Below are 24,539 nucleotides of genomic sequence, written 5' to 3'. Positions count from 1 at the left end.
AACTCAACTTGCATGCACGTGACAACGTCACGCTTTATCATGCTAATATTAGTTTATGTCGTCCACTTAGTTGAATCTCTATCACAATCTTCAGCGATATATTTACAAAAATGTAATCGTTCCCAATATGTGGTCGTGGTCAAGCTATTTCGAAAAAGGAAATGTAATCATTGTTTGAATAAGACAATTTAATCGGGTATTATGAATTTAAAATGACAAATTCATCTTAATTATGCATGAAAAGGGGTTTTATAGATTGCACAACATTGAGTAAGAACAATTAATTGTCCTTACAGATTAATTATAACATAAAAGCAAGTGGATTTTTTATGATTATTTTTTTTTCAATATTAAAAATAAATTTTATTAAGATTTTTTGTTTTAACTGTTGTCATTCACATTGAAAGATATTTAACATAATTTTGACGGGAAAATATTATCAAAACTAAAGTTCAATACTTTAAATAATTTTTATAGGAACTGACCCTAAAATACGTTTTTATAACATTATTAACTTTGGTTGAATTTTCGAGAATAATACCCCATTTTTTTTTCATAAACAATTGAAGATATAGTCTTTTGGTGTGAACTCCATATTATTGAAGTTTTATATTCTCCTTTTAAATTAAAGCAAATATTTTTCTGTTAAAAAATATACCAAGTTTTTATTTTGTGATAATTGTAGTTAGTTGTACAAAATTTGAAATATATGAACTGTTATGTATTTAATAAATCCTTCACATTAACAAACAGCTAAAAATGTCTCAAACTATTGAATATCTAAATGTCTGTGCTTAGCAAGAAATTTTAATAAATCATGCATGAAGAATAAAATAATATACTAGGTCTAGTAAATTACAAACATTTAACTTTTTAAAAATTTTAAAAAGTTATTAAAATTTAGAAGGATTTTGTACTTTTGTATTTATTAAATTAAGTAATTTGATCACACAAAATTAAACAAGGTAAATATAATGCATCGAAGGTCTATGTTGTATATTGTTAGAAGATCTTGATACAATTGTGCATGAATTTAAAGTCAAATATTGGGTCATACTCGACTAGGATAACAAAAAATATCAACGAGTATAATAATTATTTTATATGTAAAAAATTATTAATTTTTTTTTCAAGAAATTTATCAGAGTTATAGCGATTCATTGTTAACAAACAACTTTAATAAAATAACAGATATTTATGCCGTAAATGATAATTAAAAAAATGTATGTATACAATATCTTTACTGTAATGTGTATGATATCTATATCGTAATGTGTATGTGTCTAAATTTAAGAAAAATTTAGTTGTGTCTTAAATATTTTTATATTATTAAATATTCAAACAATATTAAAAGCTTTTGTATTACGTAAATATAATTTGTTAAAATCAAATTTATTTACGATAAGAAAAACAAAAAAAATAAAATAAGAATAACCGAAAATTCTTGCCACACAGACCGAGTAGTTAATTAAGTAAAGTTAAGCTTAATTTGTCAACCATGACAGATATTATTAGTTATTAATAGTTTTCTTAAATTTATATATATAAAACTTAATTATTTTTATTATGTTATCTAAAAAAAATCTATTCGTATACTGAAATTAGTTACTAAAATTAATAATTAATATATTTGTATGAAAATACATGTGAGATTTAATTTAAATTTGACTAATATTTTTATCCATAATAACATTATGAGAATATAAATCTTACAAAATTACGTCGGTCTTGCTATTATAGATTATGCGTAAAAAAAATTATAGCATTAGATTATTTTTACAAAAAAAGGTTGTAAAGGACAAAAGTCTCCTTTAAATACGACGACCAGAGTCTCAGTAGATACCAAAAAAGTAAATAATCAATTTTTTAATTATTATTTTCATATGAAAGAACTTAATTAATTTTTTATTAATAATTAATTTAACATTCGTTATCTATAATTTGAAAGAATTTAACTTGTATACTCTTATATTTGATTAGGTTTTAAGTCTGTTACACAAATAAAAATAATTAATTTTTATACTCGCTATTTAAAAATAATATTTGTCACTCTATATATATAAAAATATAATTACATAATAGCATAAAAAATTTATATCGGTTCTAACTTTTAATAACAATATTAGTATTTTTTTAAATTATATATAATAAATATTTGATAGAAAAAAGTAAAAACATAGATCAGAAAGATAACCAATAAAAATTTAAAGCTAAATAAAAAATATGTATATAATAATATTTTTTATTTAAATTATATTATGTTATTAATTTTATATTTTGTAGAACAAAAAGATAGAGAAAAATAGAGAAGGAGAGAAAAGAGAGAAAAAAATAAAAAAAAATGGGAGAAGAAATTTGTTAGTTTTAAAAGTTAAATTGTAAATTACACATAGAGTGTGGAGAATCAAGAGAAATAGAAAAGAAAAAGAGGTAGATAAGAGAACAAATGTCCAATCTAAAAAAAACACGTAACACTTTTGAAGAGAGTATACTGAAAGAGTTGATTGAGTCAAACAGGATAAAATTTTTAATGGACAGAAATAAATAATTTGAATCTCTAGTCAAAATCAATTGAACTTTTAACTAAGAGAGATTGCTAACAGAGAACCACATCTAAGAGAAATCAAACGACCGCGACTCCGACAATTGGCACGAGAGTCCGTGACAGAGTTGAGGTTCGCCGGCAAAAAATGACCGTCAGCGTGGCTTACAGTAACCTGAGCAACACCGACGGGAGAATTGAAGTTGGAGGAAGAGGTTAGCCTAGTTCAGCGACTACGGCACCGTATGGCCGACGGAGAGTTCCTGGGCGATGAAAAACGTGAATTTCAGTAGCTGATAGAGTTCAGTCAGTGTGGGTCTGTCTTTAGTTTTTGAAATTGGTTTCAAACTCACTTTGCTAGTAAAGGAAAACAAAAGGATGAAAATTACTAATTAACTTAGTGTCTCACCTAATTTAGTTTTACTGTTCCTAAAAAATGAGCTTATTGTTAATTTGTTATCAACTTCTTATTAGTAAATGCTGTATTAGTTTTGCAATTTTAATTTAACCATAAATTATTGCAGAATTTGTACTTTTTAAAAATTTTTAAAAAATGGGTTATAAAATAAGTTTCTAACATCATTGTTACATTTTAATTTTAACAAATTGCTACTAAAATGGTTTGATTTTCTCATCTCTTTACAAATTAATTTAAAACTTATTGTTTGTGAAATACGATGAAAAACAAGTAACATGAGATTTTTTTTCCCTTATGAATCAATATTTTCTAAAAGAAAAAAAAAGTTGGTAATAACTTAATAAAATAAACAATTAATTAGTCTTAAATTAAAATAATTAAACATATTTTATAAAAGTCATAAAATTAATGATAATTAATTTTTTTATTATTTTAATTTTTTCATCTTAAAATATTTAAATTTTTTTATATATAAAAAATTCATTATTTTCAAAATTCATTATATCATGGCTTGGAAGTGGCGTATTGATTTTCGCTTAATTCTGAGAGACGTAAATATCGTAGCAGACACCATGACAAAAGATGATGATGAGATCACACTTTCTGCAAGTCGAGCTTCTAGTGTCCTGAAAGAAGTTTGAGCTGAATATTCAACGAGACTGTCCTACATCTTCTTAGTCTTTTAGGATTTTGTTTTTTCTTTTCTTTTCTGTTTGGTTGTTTTTCTTTTCAGTCACCAAAAGAAAAAAAACAAAAGTTTCCTACATAAGAGATGATTTATATCTACTAATATAATATTACAAGCGGATGAAATATTGAAAACTCAATTTTTTACCATGTTTAATCCAAAATACTATGAATCAAATGACAGTGAAGTCTTTAAATATTCTTTGAATTTAGCTGCTCCTGGTTTTTAGTATTATATTTGTATTTGTAATAAGAAGAAAATATATGACATAATAATTATATTTTTAACAAACGCTTTTAAAATAAACATATTGAAATATAATAAATATAACTGTTAATTCAATATTTATCAATGGATAATTACTAAAAACAAAAAAATATTGCATAAATAATACAAATAATTTCATAAAATATAGACTACTTTATACCATTAAAAGAAAATAAAATAAATAACAAAAAATAAATACATAATTATAATTTTTGTTATGTGGTACGATGTTATTTTTAACATAATAAGCCATAATATTCTCATACATAAAAATGTAAAATTTAATATTACTCTTTTTTGGAGTTCATTTCTATACAAAGAATAATAATAATAGAAAAGAATAATATGGGATACAATTAGAGAATTTAAGTAAAATACTAATTGATAACTTAAACAAATAATGAAACTAAGGATACTTAATAAATTGAATATAAAATTAAAAAATAAAATATTTTTTATGAGAATTATATAAAATTAATAATTTTTATTTATTTGAATAAAATCGATTGAATAAATATTGGTAGAGGATATGATTCTATTGGAAATGAGTTCTATATGCTTTTGAAAATATGAGAGTTTTGATTATTATAGAACCCATGGTTATATATATATATATAGCTTGTTAGCATTGAAAGAGTCTTGATTATTATAGAATTTTACAATTTATGATTTCATATATGTTTTTTTTTTTTTTGTTGGTGGATTGGACAACCCCCAATTCTAGGTACACAATACACACCCACATACTCCTTCTTCTCGGTTGCAGTTGATAGGACTCGAACTCAAGACCTTTGAGATGGGGAGGGGATGGAATGCCGTGTGAGCTATGGTTCATTGGCAAAAAGATATGTTAAATTATACCTTCTTTTAATTTTCATTTTTTCATCCACATTGGTCTTTCCAAATTACTATATGGTTTGTGTCCAAAGTCCAAAATTCATTAATTTATCTTTTTTTGTTGGAGACCAAACAGGCTTTTAATTTGATTGGTTTTTGTCCACACAGTTATAGGCCCACCTAGCATAAATGATGTTTGACCTGTAAAATTACATACTTGTCCATGCGGTAAACTTTTTGAAGTTACCATACTTATCTAAAAGCCAGTTACATAATGCAGCATTGATTCACTACCTCCACATAACTCCTCTTGTCACCTGTCCTCAAATTATTGGTTGGTCAAATCTTGGGCATCCTTAGCCACTACTACCCGTGCTACCACAGAACTCACCTATATAAATTAATACTAGTGTTATAATATTTATTTTAATGTTAATTTGGTTACATGTGTGCATACGCGTAAATGAAAATCTAAATCTCTTAACCCATTAATCCATACCTCAAATTTTATGTTATAGATTTTTCCAAAAGGAAAAAGTATAAATAAAAAATCATGTTCAAGGCAAACCAGAAAGGGTATAAGATAGGTATATATCTATGAGTTTGTTTGTAGGACAGAAATTAAGATATCGATGAATAATAGGACAAGACTGAGATGGCACATAGGTGTTTAAGATGAATATGAATGATCAAATACTGGCTCTATCCTGTCCTGCCTCATTGTGATCCTTAGATATTGAAACTCCCTTAACGGGCCTAATGATGAAGGTAGTATGCCTTTAAAGAAGTTTTTTTCCAAATCCAAGAAAGTGAGCTCCAAAAATTTTTCATTGAAGGATGGTAGTGATCTATTGAAGTTATTACCATTGAGGTTGAAATGAGTGAGTTATGGGAGCGAAGAAAAGGCTAAGACATCAAAGGTCCATTGAAGTAGGAAGCAAAAAGGTTTATGCATAACTATAGTATTTGTTGTTTTGCTACAAAGAATGGCTTTCCAAATGCAAAGTTGGTTAAGGCTGGTGAGTGAAAATGAGTTGAGTGAAGAAGAAAGAGGAAGACATAGGGTGATTTACCTTTTGACAAGTGTTTTTACTTCTGTTGGTGGTGATAATGTCACTGTTGTATTCAATGTAAGTATGGATATAAGAAGTATCGTAAAGAGAATAGAAACAGTCTTACGGAAAGTTTTCATATTTCTAACTAACAAAATTAGAAAGCTTTCTAATGGAGGTAAAAATGACTTATTATAATAAGCTTCTTAATGCTACGTAAATAGTAATAATATTTTAAAATAGGAGAAATAAGAACAAAAACATATTAATAAAAACAAAATTGAACAAAATATGAATATTTTAAAATAGAAGAAATAAGAACAAAAATATATTAATAAAAATAAAATTGAACAAAATATGTATGAGGAAGAAACATAGAGTATAGTCTTATGCATTGCACAAGTTTTGCATGAGTTTCGCATAAATTTTAAGTAGAAAGTATAAATGCATATATGTGCGTGTGTCCGTGCGTGTGTGTATATGAACATCTTAATTTTTAAATTCACTGATCTAGAAACTCTAATTTCATGTTATATATGCTTTTTGAAAAGTAAAATTATAAATCAAGAATCTTGTTTAAGATAGTTCCGGAAGGGTGTGTAACAAGTATATACTCTTAAGTTTGGATAAGGTCAAGAAATTTAGATAACTATGAATTATCAGACTAGAGTAACATGATGCATAGGTATTCAAAATGAGTATGAGTAATTAAATCCCTGGTCCACCCTCTCTATTATGCCATCTCTAGATACTGAAGTTCTTTTAAGTGGCCTAAATATGAAGATAATATGTCTCTAAATAATTTTTTTACAAAATCCAATAAAGTGAGCTTGAAGAGTTTACCAATGAAGGATGCTAGGAATCAATTAAAAGTTGTTGCTACTGAGTTAAAATGAGTAAGGTTTAGGAAGGAAGAAAATGCAAAAGCATAAAGAATGTGAATTATCCACCCATATCCATAGAAAGCTAAGAAATTTATCATTATTTTGAGAACTTTTAGACTCTTCATCATTGCCTTTGGATCGACATACAAGGATTGCTACCTAATCTCTAGTGGTAATCCATAAACTAATATAAGAATACAAAGAAAAACTTTTTTGTTAATTCTTCCTGATTTGCTTGTGATGCATTGATGTAAACATTTTATTTTCTCATACATATTCGTATTCCATTGAAGTGATATTTGCTATTTAGAAAATACCATTCGTTGAGGCTGGACCAGCCAAATTATTGTAAGAAAATTCAACAAATTGAAGGTTGATCATGCTATAAAAGATTTTGGAATTCGACTAGATAAATGGTTGTGTAAAGATTGGGAAGCTCCAAACGTGTAAGAATTTTAAGGTTTTGAGAAAATTTTCTTGGAAGTAAGTTATTGATAATTTAGAGCAATAATAGATTGCCAAATTCAAATGGGATCTCCCCTGATGGATTGTTAGGCTTAAAACCAAGGTTAGTAATTTATGAAGATTACCAAGCTCTTTAGGAATGCTTCCAATGAATTTGTAACTGGATAAATCATGAAAGTTAAGATCACCCAATATGTTAACACTCTCAGGGTCTTCTCTTAACAAATGATTCATGCCGATGTTGATTTGTGAATTAATTATTATCCACATGCAGATATTCTAGTCTACTCAGTGTACTCAACTCGGAGAGAATTTTTTCTAAAAGTTCATTTTCTTTTACTCATTTCCGTTGTAATCACATCTCAGAAAGCTTACCAACAAGGTTATTTTCACAAAGTGAGATAAAATCAAGACTTTAATAAATCACAAATTACTCTATGATATTACCAGATAGTTTATTAACATTAAGCTTGAGTCTAATTAGACTTCAACAATTTCTTTAGAAGTTTGGTGAAAACTCAAAAATGTTGTTATGATGGAAAAATTAGTTAGCGTGGTACCATTGCACAAGTTTGATGGCATTTCACCTGAGAAATTGTTATTTAAAAGGTAAACAGTTTTCAATTACAAAATGATCTCTGAAAGATGTTATTTTTCTAATAATTATTACAAAAATTTACATCAAAATATGATCTCTAAAGTATATTTTTAGAATATATATTTAATATCTAGTTCTTTTTGTTGCATTTATAAATCTTTCAGAGGCTTATTTATTGATAACATCTTATGAGGTTATTTTTGTCAGTGATATAAATTTTTGGGTACTATTTTTATAGTTTAGTGTGTGTGTGTATGTACCTCTACATCCTAAATAACTACATCCAAAGACAAACTCTTATATAAGGAGCTTTTTGGCTCAACCATTAGTCACACCACATCCACCTCATTACTCTCTATTATACTTCTCTTTCTTTTTCACACAGATGGCCAGTAATCAATTTTTTTTTTGTAGTTTATCCTAATGGGATAATAAAAAACGGTGAGGAGGGAGTGATATTTGACTGCAATTCACCTATGATATTCCGCACTTGCTGTCTTAATTCTCTAGATGCGCTAAAAAATGTCATATTGAGCAACATAAGGGCAATAGATTCTAAGGAGATTGGAAAAGTTGCATATAGATTTCGATCAGCGCTACTGAGTAGAGGGTTTATTAACAAGACATTTTGGATCAAAGCTGATAAGCATGTGAGGGTAATGTTCGACGTACATGCTAGCCTGATGCCACAACATATGATGGAATAGTATGCTAAAGTTCATGACGTAGGTAGTAATTATAGGCCGTCCTCCTCGATCTCATAGGCAGTCCCAGTAGCGGCAACACTGATTCACTTTGCCAAACCTCCCGATGGCGTCGAGGAAGACGATAGAGAGTCTAATTCGAATTACATTGCCAAAACCGGATCGTCTAATGAGAGTGATTCTACTGAAGAGTATGTTTCAGAGACTCCAATTGGTGGGGTGTTTGGTTTCTTCTTTCTCTCCCTTTGGTCATTCTACAATTATCAGAAGTTCGAAGTTATTATCACACTCTTAAAATGCAACTAAGCTGATACTTTCAACCTTAGCGAAGGAAAAGATTACGACACGAATGGCGGCATGGAATTTTGGGAGGGCCATAAGTTTAGGAGTAAAGATGTTGTTCTCATAGCAATGAAGAACTACAACATTCGAAGGAACACTAAATATAGAATTTTGGAGTCGAATAAGACAAAATACAATTGTTGATGCAAACAATTCTTTGGTGGGTGTCCATGAAAATCTTCGTATAGCACTTTGACAGAATTTGAATTATTGGTAAATGACATCCTTTGCATTCTATGAAATTAACAAGTAAATATTGATTGTTATATATTAGATTATGAGATTTATAAGTAATTTTTTAGGGAGGTGCGTAGATTTCGGGGGCCACATACCTATTTGGCACCAACCATGTCTTAAAACCATACTCAGTTGGATAGCAGTCTTATTTGCATTGTTATCCTGCCAATTATATATGTTGATCCCTTTGTTTCCATCCTAGTGTTGCAAAGTGCAGTACAACAGAGTCATCACTTTATTCCATCATATCGAAAGGTATGTATGACAAAAAAGAAGGCAATTGCTCATATTTACGGTGATTGGGAAGAGTCTTATAACAAATCTTTATCCTAGCACCATACACGATTGCATTATGCTATTCTTTATTATAACAGGAACATGATTGATAGAGATTATAGCCATCTTGATAAGGTATTTTGGATCTTCCCTCTGTGTGTCAAAGCATTTAAGTACTGCAAGCCTTTTGTATCGGTTGATGGGACACATTTATATGAAAAATATGGAGATGTGTTATTAATCACTGTGGCATAAGATGGTAATAACAACATTTTGACCATAGCTTTCGCACTATTGGTGTTTGAGTCCACTAAGTCATGGTCATTTTTTTTTGACAAATTTGAGATAGCACGTTACTTGGTAACATGTCCTTCTTTTCATATCTGATAGATCTCAAGTCATACATACTATCTTTAATGCACCTAATAGTGGCTGGCATCCTCCAACAGCTAACCACACTTATTATGTACGTCACATGGCTTCCAACTTCAATACCCAATTCAAATCGAAAACAAGCAAGATATATGTTACCAATACAGTGTATAGTCCAAGCAATGAGGGATATGAGTGGTCTTGGACGTCTTGAAGGGGTTATCAAGGGATATGTTGGAGTGGACACTGAGGTTTAGAAAAAAACTATGGCTTCAGCATTGTGATGGAGGTCACAAGTATGGTCATATGATGATGAATCTCTCAATTGTTTTAAGGTGAACGAGGAACCTTCCAATGGCAGCTATTGAAAGGGATACTTATGAGAGACTACAATAACTATTTGTGCACAAAGGTTGTGAAGCACAGACTCAATTGCAAGGTGGTCAGGTATTCCCACAATGACTATTAACAGCTATAGAGAAGAATAAAGAAACCCTGTTGAGGATGAGAGTCACCCACTATGATCGTTAAGAATCAGAATTCAGTGAGGAACATGTGGAGTCTCTGGAAGGGTGGAGCTAGTATTCCTATCACGTCCGACTCAATTTGCGTGCGTGCAACTGTGGGCTATTCCAATCCCTGCATTATTCCTGTGGTCATGCATAGGGGTGTTCGCGGTGCGGTTTGGTTCAATTTTTTAAAGAAAAGTCATCCAATCCAATTTTATATTAATAGTGCAGTTTGGTTTGGTTCGATTTTTTTACTAAAACCATCCGAACCAAACCAAACCAATTAAATCCGGTTTGGTTCGGTTTGGTTTATTCAGTTTTTCAATTCATTCAAAAAAATTTCATGTCAGTGCACCAATTTGTGTCCTTTTTCCTGCACTAATACTGAATTAACAATATCCATGATTCCATGTTATTATCCAATTCAAAAATCAATGGAAAAATTATTCAATTTCAATCAATTAATTTGTTTCATTCGTAGGAACTACAAAATTTTTGGTCACCTTGCTTCAAATTCCTTGAGATTAGGCATTGTTCCTCCTTTCACATTCTATTCTTCCATATTGCTTAAAAAAAAATTAGAACTAACAACCCTAAACATGCAGACAATAATAAAAAATAGAACCATAGCTTCAACTCTAAACCAGAATTATCCCAAATTAGAAACAAAATGAAAAATTTTGAATTATAAAACAAAATCAGAATCAAGAACAACCAACCAAGTGTTTATTACAAATTAGAATCAACAAGAGTAGACTAAACCATAATTAAAAAAAAAGAATTGAATCAGAACAAAAAATATCAAAACAAACCTAAGACAGAAGGATGGAACGGCTTCAACGATGTTGAAGAATAAATTGGGCGGACGGCACGGCTTCAACGACGAAGACGAAGGGGATGGACAGACGGAACATGGTTTCAACAACAACAAATGGATTCAATGAAGGGCTTTGCGATTGTCGAAGACGGAAGGCGCGGAGAGAGGGGATCGCTCAGTTACTTTGTGTGTGGATGTGCTGTATGGTGAGTGTGCGGTGGCAATGATGAACAAGTGTGAGAGAGAAGAGTGTGAACGAGCATGAGAGTGTGAGGGTTGTGCGGCACTGTGTGTTAGTGTTAGGGTTAGGTTCGGTGAGGATAAGAATATTTAGGGGTTTAATTATGCTGATCGGTTCGATTAGTTTGGTTCATGTTTTTTTACCTAAACCAAAATCAAACCGAACTGATGGAAAACTAAGAAATTTAGGGTGCGTTTGGTTTGCATTTTCATTTTCTGTTTTCATTTTTAGTGTTTTCTATTTTCTAGATTTTGTGAAGAAAAAAGTGTAAACAGGAGGTGAAAATAGAAAAAAAAGATTTTATTGTTTTCACTTTTTTCACTTTTTCCTTCACAAAAGCCAGAAAACAAAAAATACTGAAAATAAAAACAGAAAATAAAAATACAAACCAAAACCCTTAATTTTTCAATATTTTTGGTTATCGGTTTCTTCCATTTTCGTTTTTTTTTGTTCGATTTTGTTCAGTTTGGATTGGTTTTGAACACTTCTAGTCATGCACTTGCGGCATGTGCTGCAATGAGCATTGAGTGGGGCACCTTCGTCGACCCCAGTGCAAGGCTTAAGCCCAACCCTTCCATGTGCCCGAAGGCAAAGAAAAGACAAGTTTTGACACGAATGTGGAATGAGATGGACACAGCAGAGCGCTCGGAGAAGAGATGTGGTCTCTGTCAGTAAGAAAGTCATACCAGGCAAGGATGTCCCAATGCTCCAACCTTGGACTAGTAAATTGTTTCCAGACAATCGTTAGACAATTTTGGTTATCATTTTCTATCAAATATTTTATTTTAAAAATACTTGTGTACTTGCTATTGTCATGATCTTTGTATTGCATCTCTTTGAATCAAATATGTTGAGATTATTTTCGTGTTTAGTTTTAATGTTTCATCATTTTTATCATTTAGAGTAGTTGAGCTAATAAATGTAGAAGATGATAACAAATACAATGACAATAAAGTATCCCCAATTAGTACAATTTTTAGAAAGTCTAAATACTACTACAATACAAAGAAAGTCTGAAGACTATTAAAATAATAAGAAACAATAAAATACTACAATAACATCATAACAGTAATCTACTTTGGTAAAAATAAAATAATAAACTAATACTACTACTCAGAATGGTGACCCAAGAGGTCCCCTATCCCACACCCAGGTGCATGTGTTTGTCGATGATGTTTGTTGTTGCAAGAAATGATAGCCTAGTGCTGTGTCAGAGGAGTCTGGTGTAGGGGCTGTAGTGGCTGATATGCTGGTGGCAGGGTCAGCTGATATACTAGTGGAGGAGGTGGCACTGGCTGGTAATATGGACCCGAAATCTACTGATATACTGGTGGGGTGGGACCGACGGATATACTAGTGGAGTCGTAGTAGTCTCATATGTGGGAAAAGTCTGTGTGTAGTTCCATGGTGGTAGAGTCTGTTGTTGCACGACAGGAGCTATAGATGGCCCAGGTCCATAAGCGAAGTATGTGTGGGGACCTAAGATGTAGATGCCTGACCTCCCTGCTGAATCATCTGGTCTTTCCTACCACGATACCGATCTACCAGGTCATCCATGATATCCCCATGTGCACGCATAAGATGATATAACTCGTCAAATGAAACCCGTTAGGGTGTGATAAGCTCAAAATCAGCCTGATCCCATGTGATATGTCCTAGTACTGCTCATGTGCTGAGGAGGAAGGATCGTGCTGCTGTGTCCCTGAGGAAGATCCTGGCATGAATTCCCTCGCAATATCTACCTGATGCCCAGAAAAGAAGTTGGGCGATGACATATCCTACTCGGGGATATCCTGAGAGATATCCTCCTGGCGTGCATACTCAGTGCATACGTTGGTGGATGCCCCCTCGCTAATCCCAGAGCTTCCAAGCTGGTCTATGGATATATTATCTGACCTTCCTCCTAGCCCATCGCCTGCAGTTTGGAACATCCCGTGGAAGGTCTAATACATCCCTCTGACTCAGTACAGCCGGGTGAATGTCTGCAAGCGGGTCCGCAACTCTCGAATCGGCTAAGACGTTTTCTCCAGATAGAAATCAAACATGACATGCTCACTGCCACCATGTCAAGTAGTCCTGTGTGGGTCGAAGATCTAGGACACCGTCAATAGTGACCATGTGCTGTTGCTGGCCACAGGTCCACCACCGATCATACCACTCAAGGTGCACATCAGGCCACCACACATCATCACCTCGATTGGTCTTGAATAGAAACTCATACACATTGACCTGGTCCTCTTGTCGGTGTTTTTGACCCCTGAGTTGTCTCTTGACCCTCTCCATGTACGAATCACCCCATTATTCCTAATCTAGTCAGGAATCATCTGTTGTAGATGGGGATCGTTGTAAGGTGTCCAACGGAACTGGAAAGCATACAATCCTCTAATTAGATATGGAAGAACAATATATGTAAGTCACGAGAAATCTAAACAGATCGTACCTCATTAAGTCTGAGAGCATCAAGCCTATGTCACAATCATAGTATCCTTTCCTGATGGTGGTCCCTAGTCTGTTGTCTCAGTCTTGCCGACCTATTCATGGAGGATAAATTATGTTTAGTACTTAATATTGCAAATAGCAACAAATGACACTTAATAATAAACATTAATTACCTGGATGCAAGTGGGAATCTGAATACATCATAGCCGGCCGGACAGAAGGATGGGAACCTGTGATAAGTCTACAACAACACTAGCGGTATACACCCGGTAATGTTTGTCACATCATGCCGAGCAACGCTACACAACGAATGGTAGGTGTGGTCCAGTAACGCATAACTTCAAGAAAATCGTCTGCAACTATCAAAATCCTCCAGGAGCAGCAACCATCCGAGGGAGACAAGATTGGCTGACTTGTTTGAAAACAAATACCCCCAATTAGCATCAATAAGTAATATCAGACATACTAGCAGAGAGTATATGGATCTTCCCTTGGCAGAATATGTGCGACCTTGTTTTTGAGTCAAGTCATTTTCAGACCGAAATTCTGCTTCCTATCCTCTGGCTGAGCTCAACCCACTATCATGTGGGGTACCTATGATATTGCTGGAAATATCTAGTGCAACTCCCAATTGAATCATCATCTTTGCAAAAACCAAGATGGTAAGTCATATCCTATAGTGTGATGGTGACCTCACCGCATAGAAGATGAAAACTATGGGTCTCGGGCTTCTATCGCTCGACAAATGCAGAGAGTAAGGTATTCTCAAATATAAAATTCCTTAACTCTGCTACATGTCTGACCTCAGCCTCCCTAATGTATAATAGTAGAACGTCAGACAGTGAGGTAGACAGTGTCACACAACGTGGTAAGAGCAACCAATATCTTTGTAAAAATATGATGATTAATTTTTTCATACTAGCATATAACACTGCTAACAATAACTAAATTATACATATTGACCTTATCTAATTCATCGATGTTTGGTATCTAATGTAATTAAATATTAGAATTAAGTAAATAAATAATTTTTTTTAAAATATTCTATTTTATGGATATAATCATATAACATAATTAATTAGTAATATCCTAATATAATTAAGTACTCTGTTAAGAACTTCATTTGTAAAAAAAAAATTAATTAATCATCTTCTAATACTTTTTACTAACTAATAGTCTTCTAACTAACTTAATAATTTAATTAAATAAAATTCTATTTTATGAATATATTTATATAACAACATTAATATTAATTAGCAATATCCTAATATAATATAATTTTAGTATTCGACTAAAAAAAGAACTTCATCCAATTTTAAAAAACTAATTATTCATCTTCTAATATTTTATACTAACTAATAGTCTTCTAACTAATTAAATCCAAACAATTCAAATTAATTGAATCAAAATAATTTAACATGTCAATTCTAACTAGCTACTTAGATTAAATTATCCTATCCTCTAACTACTTAAATTGAAGAATAAATGACCATTTGTACCCATGAGAGATAAAAATGCTGACATTTGTACCCATGATAGCTCGAAACTAAACTTATACCCATGATAGATGCCCTCCGTGTGACAAAAGTGCACTGGCTTGGATCTGAGCTTGGTTCGTGGGTTTCCGAACCTACGTGGCACTCCCTCCCTTATCTTCAACCCCTCTCTCTCTCACTCACTCTCTCTCTCTCTCTCTCTTCACTCTCCAATACCCACTCTGGCCCCTTCTTCCTCAACACTCCGCTTCCTCGACGGGGATCTGTTGCTGTTCCACTTATGATTCTTCATCATTGTTGTTGTTCCCTCCCTGATGCTTCGTTTGCTGGTTACTTCTTCTTTTCTCTTCTCCGTAACTGTGGTAGCGATGGAGAAGCTTCCGCTGATGCTGCATGGTTCTTCTGAGAGCTGAGACACTACCTCTGAGACTTCACCTTCTTTTTTGTTGATGATAATGGGGTTGGGAATGGGATGTTGGTTCTTTGATTCGATTTTGTCATCAGGGTTTTGAAGAGGAGGCAGAAGGGTGTCCGATTCTGGCTTCAAAATTGGAACTTGATTTCGTTTGGCAATGGGTGTTTCTGATAGGACCTCTTTCACAAACTCTTCCTCTAACACTGGTGGTAGTTACCGCTGTGGTATTTGTTGGTTAAGGTTTGAGTTGGGGAGAGAGGGTGTAAGGTATTGTTGGGGGGTTTGATTATTTTGGTGAACCACGTCCATTGCCAGAACCAAAACCCCTCTTTCCAAAACTCTCTTTTTTCTCAACAGCCTCCTTAATCTTCATGCTCTCAAGATGCTCATCAATCTTCTTCCAATCATGCCCCTTCTCCGCCAGCACCTCCTCCCTTGGTCTCACCTCGCCGAATGAGCTTGGACTCTTTGGTTTCACCACATTATCATTACCATTACCAGCACCCTCCTGTCTCTCATTGTTCACAGGGTGCTGTACGAGGTTGCAAAACGAGCCTAGGTCTCCCACCACCACCCTCACTCCTCTCACTTCCACCGTTAAATTCAACATTTTTCTTGTTCCAATTATCAGAATTTGCGCCGCCGCTAGACCTAAACCCTACCTTCCTCTCTCTTTCAAACCCAAGACCACCAGAACCGCCGTTGGAACCGAATTGGAGGAATCATCACCACCACTGGAGCTTCTATTGGCGCAGTCACTGCCGTAGTTCCTGAAGCCGCCGCCAAGACGGTTGCGGTCGCGGTTGAGCTCCTCAGCGGTGCGCTGGCGCGGACAGGTGGGGAGCACGATGGGATCTTGGTAGTCGGTTTTGGCGGCAGTGAACTCAGCAAGGGAAAAGGTCTGGCCTTTCTTCTTTTTGGGTATTGGGGAGTGAAGAGAGAGTGAGTGAGAGAGAGAGGGGTTGAAGATAAAGGAGGGAGTGCCATGTAGGTTCGGAAACCTACGAACCAAGTTCAGATCTAAGTCAGGGCACTTTTGTCACACGGAGGGCATCTATCATGGGTATAAGTTTAGTTTCGAGCTATCATGGGTACAAATGTCAGCATTTTCATCTCTCATGAGTACAAATGGTCATTTATTCTAGATTGAATTACCCTAACGTGTCAAATAAAACTAAGTAAATCAAAATAATTTAAATTGTCATTATTTTAATACATTTTTTAACTAATTAAATCAAAATATTCTAACATATCAACTAAAATTAAGTAAATCAAAATATGTCAACTAATTAATTACTTAGCATAAGAGAAACAAAAATCAATTTCGAAATCTAATACCCCAATTACATGCCACGTCGCATTTAGTCGATTGATGTCCCTATCACGCTGTCCCTATCACGCATTATCGGCAAAACATATATGCTTTCAGTACTAATTAAAGGTGTAACCAAAGTTTCCAAAACATTAAAGTAGTAAAATAACAACCAATCTCAATTGACTCATTATATATAACTCCTATATCTCGGATATTAAAACTCTAATTTGAGTGTATTTTGGATACTGTTCACGCAATTTGCCATCTATATCATATTTCGAATCCATCTGAAATCTATAAAATCTTTTTTGTATTATATTCTGATAATTACTCGGGATATTAGCTTTTTCTGCCTTAAATCTCAGTATTCGAAATGTGATATATTACGTATATGAGTAAATATTTTATATTTTATATATTTTCGTAAATATTATATTTTATTAATTTAAATAAAAACTCCTCAAAATCACTCGTCTCGATGTATACATAATTTATTTATGAGTTAGGATTAAGTAGTATTTTTTTTTTATCGAAGATATGGAAACTCAAACCCGCAACCTTTTAATTGAGTATGGAAAGATTATGTCATTTGAACTATTATTTATTGGCTTAGGATTAAGTAGTATTGCTATTTAAGTTTATATAAATATTATACTCAAATCACTCATCCCAGATTCCCAGTATATAATTTAGCGGCTCAATCATTAAATTGTAATTACTTATTATATAGATCACTTCTCCAAATTTTATATATAAAAAAATTAAACATCAATAAGATTATAATCTAACATCTCATATTTTATTTTAGTATTATCAGTTTATCACATATATAAGCTAGCATCTCATATATATATAATTGTCAATTTTTATATGTGAAAAAATATTTCAAATGATTTTAGATTGAAATTAAATATTATACATATACTCTACAATATACAAACTTTTAATCCATAGACGAGTTTTGAAATATTTTATTTTATTTTTTTGCCCGGTACACTTTACAAGCACATAAACATTCTTTTTTTTTTTTCAGTGCTAATATTTTTGAAAAATAACCGGATTCTGTTGCTAAATTTGAAGAATAAAAAAGTATCATCATCAAATATTTTGTTCATAAACGATAAATCTACCTAAAGTTAAGCATTAAAAAAAAGAGTTAAATCGTTAAAACACTAGTTAATCATTGAAACTTTAAGATATTGTCAATTTGTCATAACTTAAAACAAATGGAAGGTAAGTTATTTATATGCTTTCGTAAGCATGGTTGTTGCTTGAAAGTTAGTTATAATAGTTCTATATACGAAAATTAGTTACCATCATATCTTCTTCAAATTGGAAAGTGCACATAGGTTCGTTATACTTTAGGCATTATTGCTTTCATCTTTGTTATTTATACCTAATTATTCACCGTTTTAATTTGCTTCTTTCCTCCTCCATTCTCTGTAAACCTAACTAGAGAAACCAAAGCAACACAAAAATTTCACTCAACAGTCTTGCTGACATTATTATTAAATTATCAAATCAATAAAGTTTTTCAAACTTTATTCTAGTGTGTAACAACATAAATAATAACTATATTCCTGTGTTCCTAGTCATGAATAAATTAAACTGCTACAATATTTACAAATTCAGAACAACATAATTATTTCTTTCTTCAAGCAGTAGAGCACTGAGGAAAAAGCTGTCCTCTGTTGGCATATCTAACGTTCTCACATGTCGCAACCGTGTCGCTGCCATGGCGTTCCGGCTTTAGAATTACGTCTTGCAAATAGATTGATCTGCAGGGGACGGTTTTGCTGCAGTTGAATTTGATTGCAACTTGTGTTGCACTTGTTCCTATGATGTTCTGGTACACCACATTGCTCAATTTCACTGCTGATTCCTGAGATTCATGCAGTGATAAATTAGAAATAATAAATATCTAACCCTGATTCTTAACTTTTTCTTCTAGGGACAATCTGTTTCTCAAGTTATGTTTGAGACACGGAGAAATTTAGAAATAGAGTAAAGTACTAAATTGGTCTCCTACTTTTGAACACAATTCTGTTTTGGTCTTTAAGGTTTAAAGTGTCCTATTTGAATTAAAAAAAAATTCATTTAATTTCAATGTAGTCCCATCGTGAGGTCAAAGTTAAATAATTAATAAAATGTCCTATCGATAATCTGGAGAACAAGTACAAGCTCCAGAAATACAAAATCAACCGTGGATGCATCAATACATTTATTTATCATTTTTCTTACAATTTAAATGTAATATTTTCTATAGAACTAAGAAAAATGATAAATAAATATATTGATGCATCCACGGTTGATTTTGTGCCTCTGGAGCTTATAATTGTTCTCCAGATTATCGACCTTATTCTTGTACTGTTGTTATGTAGGACATTCCGTCAATTATTTAACTTTGACCTCACAGTGGGACTATATTGAAGTTAAATAAAACTATTTTAGATTCAAATAAGACACTTTAAACCTTAAAAACCAAAACATAATTATGTCTAAACGTAATGGATTAATTTAGTAATTTACCCTTTAGAAATTTCTTTGTTGAAAAAACAAATTGGTGAAGAGTGAAAATTGTAACTAATTTTTTAAGAAATTATGTGTTGCATATGATGACTTTAATGTTTTAAATTTTTTACAAAAAGAATATATAGAGAAAAATTCAAAATAGTCCCTGACAATTATCTCAAAAGACAACGAGGTCCTTGACAAAAAAAATACCAACTCGACTCCTGAGATTTACTTTTATGTGACTAATTAGCTCATGTGCCAAAAAAAGTCAATGTTTTTTTTAGTACAGGAGCTAATCAATCCAAAAAAAAATCAGGGGCCGGATTAGGTGTTTTTTTTTTCTTGGGAGTTTCGTTGTCCTTTCGAGATAATTGTCAGGGTTGGATGGAGTAGTCACTCTAATTTTTATAGTAGAAAGTATAAAAATGTTACTATGGGATAATATAAATTGGGTATCAAACCAAAGATAAAATTAAGTTTCTAACAAAAAAAATGTAAGACATGTTCATTGATAAGCCGAAATAAAATAGGCTAATATATATAATTTCCTCCAAAATTTTTTTTTGAGGGACAAGTCACCTGCTCTTGGCATGGTTCTTTCTGATCGCAGTAGTTTTGATCTATGATTATGGGATTGGTCACGTTTCGCATTTCTATATTAACAAATTTGATGTCTTTTGCATATCCAGAACCTCCCTGTATTAAGATTAAACCAAAATATATAAGAAAAAGAAACAATCTCTTATTACTTGTAACATGTTTCCCATTATTTCACTCTATTATTAGTTAGAAAAGTTCATGACTTTTGGCATTGTGCATAAACAGAAATTTAAATTAGTGTGGTAAGTGCCATGGAACTCCACAAGAAACAAATGAAAACTAATAAGTGTGCCGGTTCTAATTAGTTAAGAATGTGATATGAAAATCAAAGAAAGTTGAACTACAAAATATTTCAAATAAGATGCCTCATTTGACTTGTGTGAAGAAGGTTAGGGAATTGGTGGATTGTGTAAACTTGCCAACCCAAGTTAGTTGAAATATTGGAGGTCAACTTTGGTTTCATAAGTGACATTCCACCAGAAAAAAAAAAAAAAAAATTGTCACAGGGTATGTTAGATTGTATAAGCTCAGTGGTAGTCAATAACATAAAAAAAATTAGTTGAAAAAAAAAATTAGCAATTATAACATGCCCTTTTTATCAAACCTGGCATCATTGGTCAATCCCCAATGTGTCTAATTGCGCCTAAAATTTTGCAATTTGTGGTCAACATTACCTCTCAATACATTTCTACTTTTCAGTTTATTAAACACATTAATTGTGAGAGAGGAGTTTAATTTACCTGCCAAGTCTTAATTCTAACACCATTAGTGGTTCCTGTGAAAATGGCTCCGTCGATTACCACATTCGAGACTTGTGCTTCTGAATTACCAGCTCCTAAGCTTCCAATGCTGCGACATTAACGGATTTAACCAATTAATTAAAAATTTGCCTAAAATAAACAACTTTGGGTTAATAAATAAATATTGTGTGCAATTGTGTAAGTATCTTGAAAACCTGATTCCATGGCCTGGTCCACAAACTATATCCGTAGCACGAACATTTTGGGACCCACTCACTATTGAAATGCAGTCATCACCTATAAAGAATCAAAATTAATTAAATTTTAAATTTGAAGTGTTTTTTTAACAAAAATATTACGTATACAACAAAAAATTAGTCATTTCATCAATCACCAAATTAATATCATGTATTTATATATAAATATATTTTTATTATATATTTTATATTTTAATGTATATTTTATATAAATAACTAATTTAATGATTAATTTTTGTGTACACTCAAAATTATTATTTTTTAAAATATAAAAATAATTTTCTAAACCTAATTTTGCTCAAATATGTTTTTACTGTCTATAAAAATTAAAATAGATGACTTTTGGTCCTTAATTTTTTTTTCTTTTGATTTTGGTTCTAAAATATCTAATAATTTTGATTTTAATTTCTAACATAAATTTACCCAATTTAATAATTCTATGCCATATCCTATCACATTAATATTTTGAATTATCACGACAATATTTAAAGAAATAAATTAATAGTACGAATAAAATCACAACTTTAAAAAGAAAATGTCTACAGAGATTCAGAAGGGAAAAAAAGAAAAAGAAAAAGCAAATTGTGTATTTTCAGTATTTTGTAATGTTAAAAAAATTATTTAATCCATTATAATTTGTAAAGAAATTTACCTGTACGAATGACAGAGTTTCTTATGAATATATTTTTGGTTTCAGTGACGTGAAGTCCATCAGTGTTAGGGCTATCCCCAGGAGCTTGAACCACCAGATTTGAAGCTGTAACGTTATTGCATTTCTGAAATCTAACATGCATTTGTTGTGCATTTCGGAATGCAACGTTTTCCACTCTCAAATTGTTGCATTCATTGAAAGTCACAGCCTAATAAGCAACAATTTTCCGCAATAACAAAAAATAAATATTGGCTCACTAATTAATTATAGAACTTTAGGTAGATTAAGAAGAATAACTTACAGTTGGTGCATCCTTACATGGCTGTGAGTGTTGTAGCAACAGGGCAAAACAAAGAAAGAAATCATCACCGTTAGTGTTGAAATTTGAAAATCACAACAGTTAAAAAAAAATAACATTAAAAAATGAAAACAAAAGATAAGGGTGCGCATTGTTTTTTATTTTTGAAAGAGAGATTTTACAACTTAATAAAATATTAATTAATAAAATTACACGTTTAATAAAAAAATAATTTTATATTTTTAAATTAATATTAAAAATACATTTTGAAAATAGACCAACCGAATATATTTCTATTGATTTTAGCATTTGGAATGAATTCTATTTTTACAAACCAACGCGTTTTCTAAAATATAAAAACTTTTAAAATAAAAATAATTTTTAGAAATCAAAATAGAAAACAAAAATAAAAAATATTTTTGTAAACTAATAATAATCCCCTAAGTTTTTTATATATATAGTTAAATAAAAAATAAAATTTAATTTGCATTACAAAAAGTTAATTTTCTTTAAAAAAAAAAAGATTAAACTGTTTTCTTTAATGAATTAGAATTTTTTTTGGGGTGTGAACTCTATTTAAGGATCCACGTACACAAAACAAATTTAAACTATTAAGTATTAACACTTGTTTAAATATGGGAGTAAATTGACTACTCGACTAATTAGTTGAATTATGATTATTCTTTATAAAAATGTATGCAAACCTAACAAATTATACTTCAATTAACGATAGTAAGTTATGGTAAACAAATAATTTATTTATAATTATGCATACCATACCGAAAAAAGTGAAATCCTTAAATGTTGGTTCGTTAAGATTTTTTTTTTTTTTTGGTGATTAGTTCGTTAAGATTCAAACCACTAAAGAAAGAACTAATAAGTAAAAGCGATTAATGGTTATTCAAACATTCAATTTTTTGGTTTTTATTGATCATGATTTGTAATTGTCAGTTATATGCTCTACTTTTAGTGTTGAGTTCTTTTTTCAAAAAAAAAAAAAAAAAAAAAACTTTCTTTAATAAATTAACTCATTAGAAATAAAATAACATAAAAAAAAACCAGGAAAAGAAAAAAAGAATAACACATACATGCAAATATAACAATAATATAATCCCTGAAAATTGCAGGGGAAAATCCAATGGGAAGGACAACGTAACATCAATTTGGAACTATTAATTTAATTAATTTAACAGATTTAAAATTAAATGAATTGGGTAACTTACAAGGCTTTCGTTAGTTTTGCAAGAGTTTTCCCACCATATTTTTCCATTGCCGTTGAAAGTGCCGCCACCATCAACACCAAAATTCGTTATATTATCAAACATAATCCAGTGCTGTCTATCTTCTTCATAGGCTGAAATTTTAGGCCATGCTTTGATTGTTCCATATAACTAACATTATTGTAAAACGGGCACAATCAAAATGAGTTACTTGTCATGGAGGGTGAAGCTAATAATGATAATGATGATGAACTAAATAAGTTTCTCAACAAAGCATTTAACTTGTGAAACAATGTATGTTTTCTCACCATAAAAGTGGTAGTGGCTTGGCATGGGCCTGAAAATTTTATTGGCTTAAGGTGATAAACCTTCTCTTCTGGGACCACAAGAGCACCCCCTTCTGAACATGCTAAATTCCATGCCTTCTCAAATGCCTATGTAGTAAGAAATAGTTTGTCAATGTCAAAAGATCAAAAGAATTATATTAAAAAGAAAAGAAAAAAAGCGAGTAAATAAATGTGGAGTGCTAGGGCCAATAAATTTTGTGATTTGTAGCCATCAATTAACTGGCATTAGTGTTTTTAATAGTATGAAATTACATTCAATGGTTGGTGTGGAATTACTCATTTTTCTTTTGATGATTAAGCGTTGACCAAATTTTAATAAAAGTACTTGCTACCTAGACTTTCTCTTTGAACTAATATTAACAGACTCTCTTCTCTATTAAATGTTACTCTAGCATTTTTCTAAAACGGAAATGTTAAAAGGATTATTCATATTGGTGATTATATGTTACCTCATTATCAACTCTTCCATCACCAGATTTTGCTCCATAATGTGAAACACTAAACGTTTTTTGAGACATTGAAGATGGTGTTGATTGATGATGAACCCTTAACATGATATCCATATTTTCATCATGTTTTGTCTGCATCAACCTCCTAGGGCCAATGTAAGAGCCAAAACACAAGCCAGAAGAAGAAACCAATGACATGAGCAAAAGTGATGAAAGAACTACACTTTGTGAAGACATTGTTGTTCTATATCTCTCGTATGTTTTTTACTTTGTGAGAAGAAAAAGAATAAACTACTGAATGAATGAAGGAGCTGAAGTTGTAAATAAATAAAGGAAGAGCTATTATATTTATAGTGAAGTTTGGAGCTGATTTTATTGAGAGAGAAAGTGTGTTTATAAAAGGATTTCGAATTCTAGAGTATGAGACGAAACCTGTACTGGGGTGGTACCAGATTTTTAATTTATTTTATAATTGTTGAAGTCAATGTTTGTTTCAAAATAGATACATTTGAAAACAAAAAGACAAACTTTTAAAACTATAATTTAAA

The 24,539-nt window shown here is 31.5% G+C and overlaps 1 protein-coding gene across 1 annotated transcript; it reads right to left on the bottom strand.

The window, feature by feature from the left end:
* Positions 1–18,392: 18,392 nt before the first annotated feature.
* Positions 18,393–24,328, bottom strand: LOC112769005 (polygalacturonase). Its single transcript, XM_025813390.2, has 9 exons — positions 23,992–24,328; positions 23,504–23,629; positions 23,199–23,366; positions 21,979–21,999; positions 21,678–21,885; positions 20,984–21,065; positions 20,769–20,877; positions 20,008–20,124; positions 18,393–18,796 (listed from the first exon to the last, which is right to left on the bottom strand). The coding sequence occupies exons 1-9, from the start codon at positions 24,226–24,228 to the stop codon at positions 18,569–18,571; spliced, it is 1,296 nt and encodes a 431-aa protein (XP_025669175.1). The 5' UTR covers positions 24,229–24,328; the 3' UTR covers positions 18,393–18,568.
* Positions 24,329–24,539: the final 211 nt, after the last annotated feature.

This window comes from Arachis hypogaea, chromosome 18 (genome assembly GCF_003086295.3).
Source record: "Arachis hypogaea cultivar Tifrunner chromosome 18, arahy.Tifrunner.gnm2.J5K5, whole genome shotgun sequence".
In the NCBI taxonomy this organism is placed as follows: Eukaryota; Viridiplantae; Streptophyta; class Magnoliopsida; order Fabales; family Fabaceae; genus Arachis; species Arachis hypogaea.
Note: the sequence above shows the minus strand (reverse complement) of the source record. Positions and strands in the feature narration are given on the sequence as shown.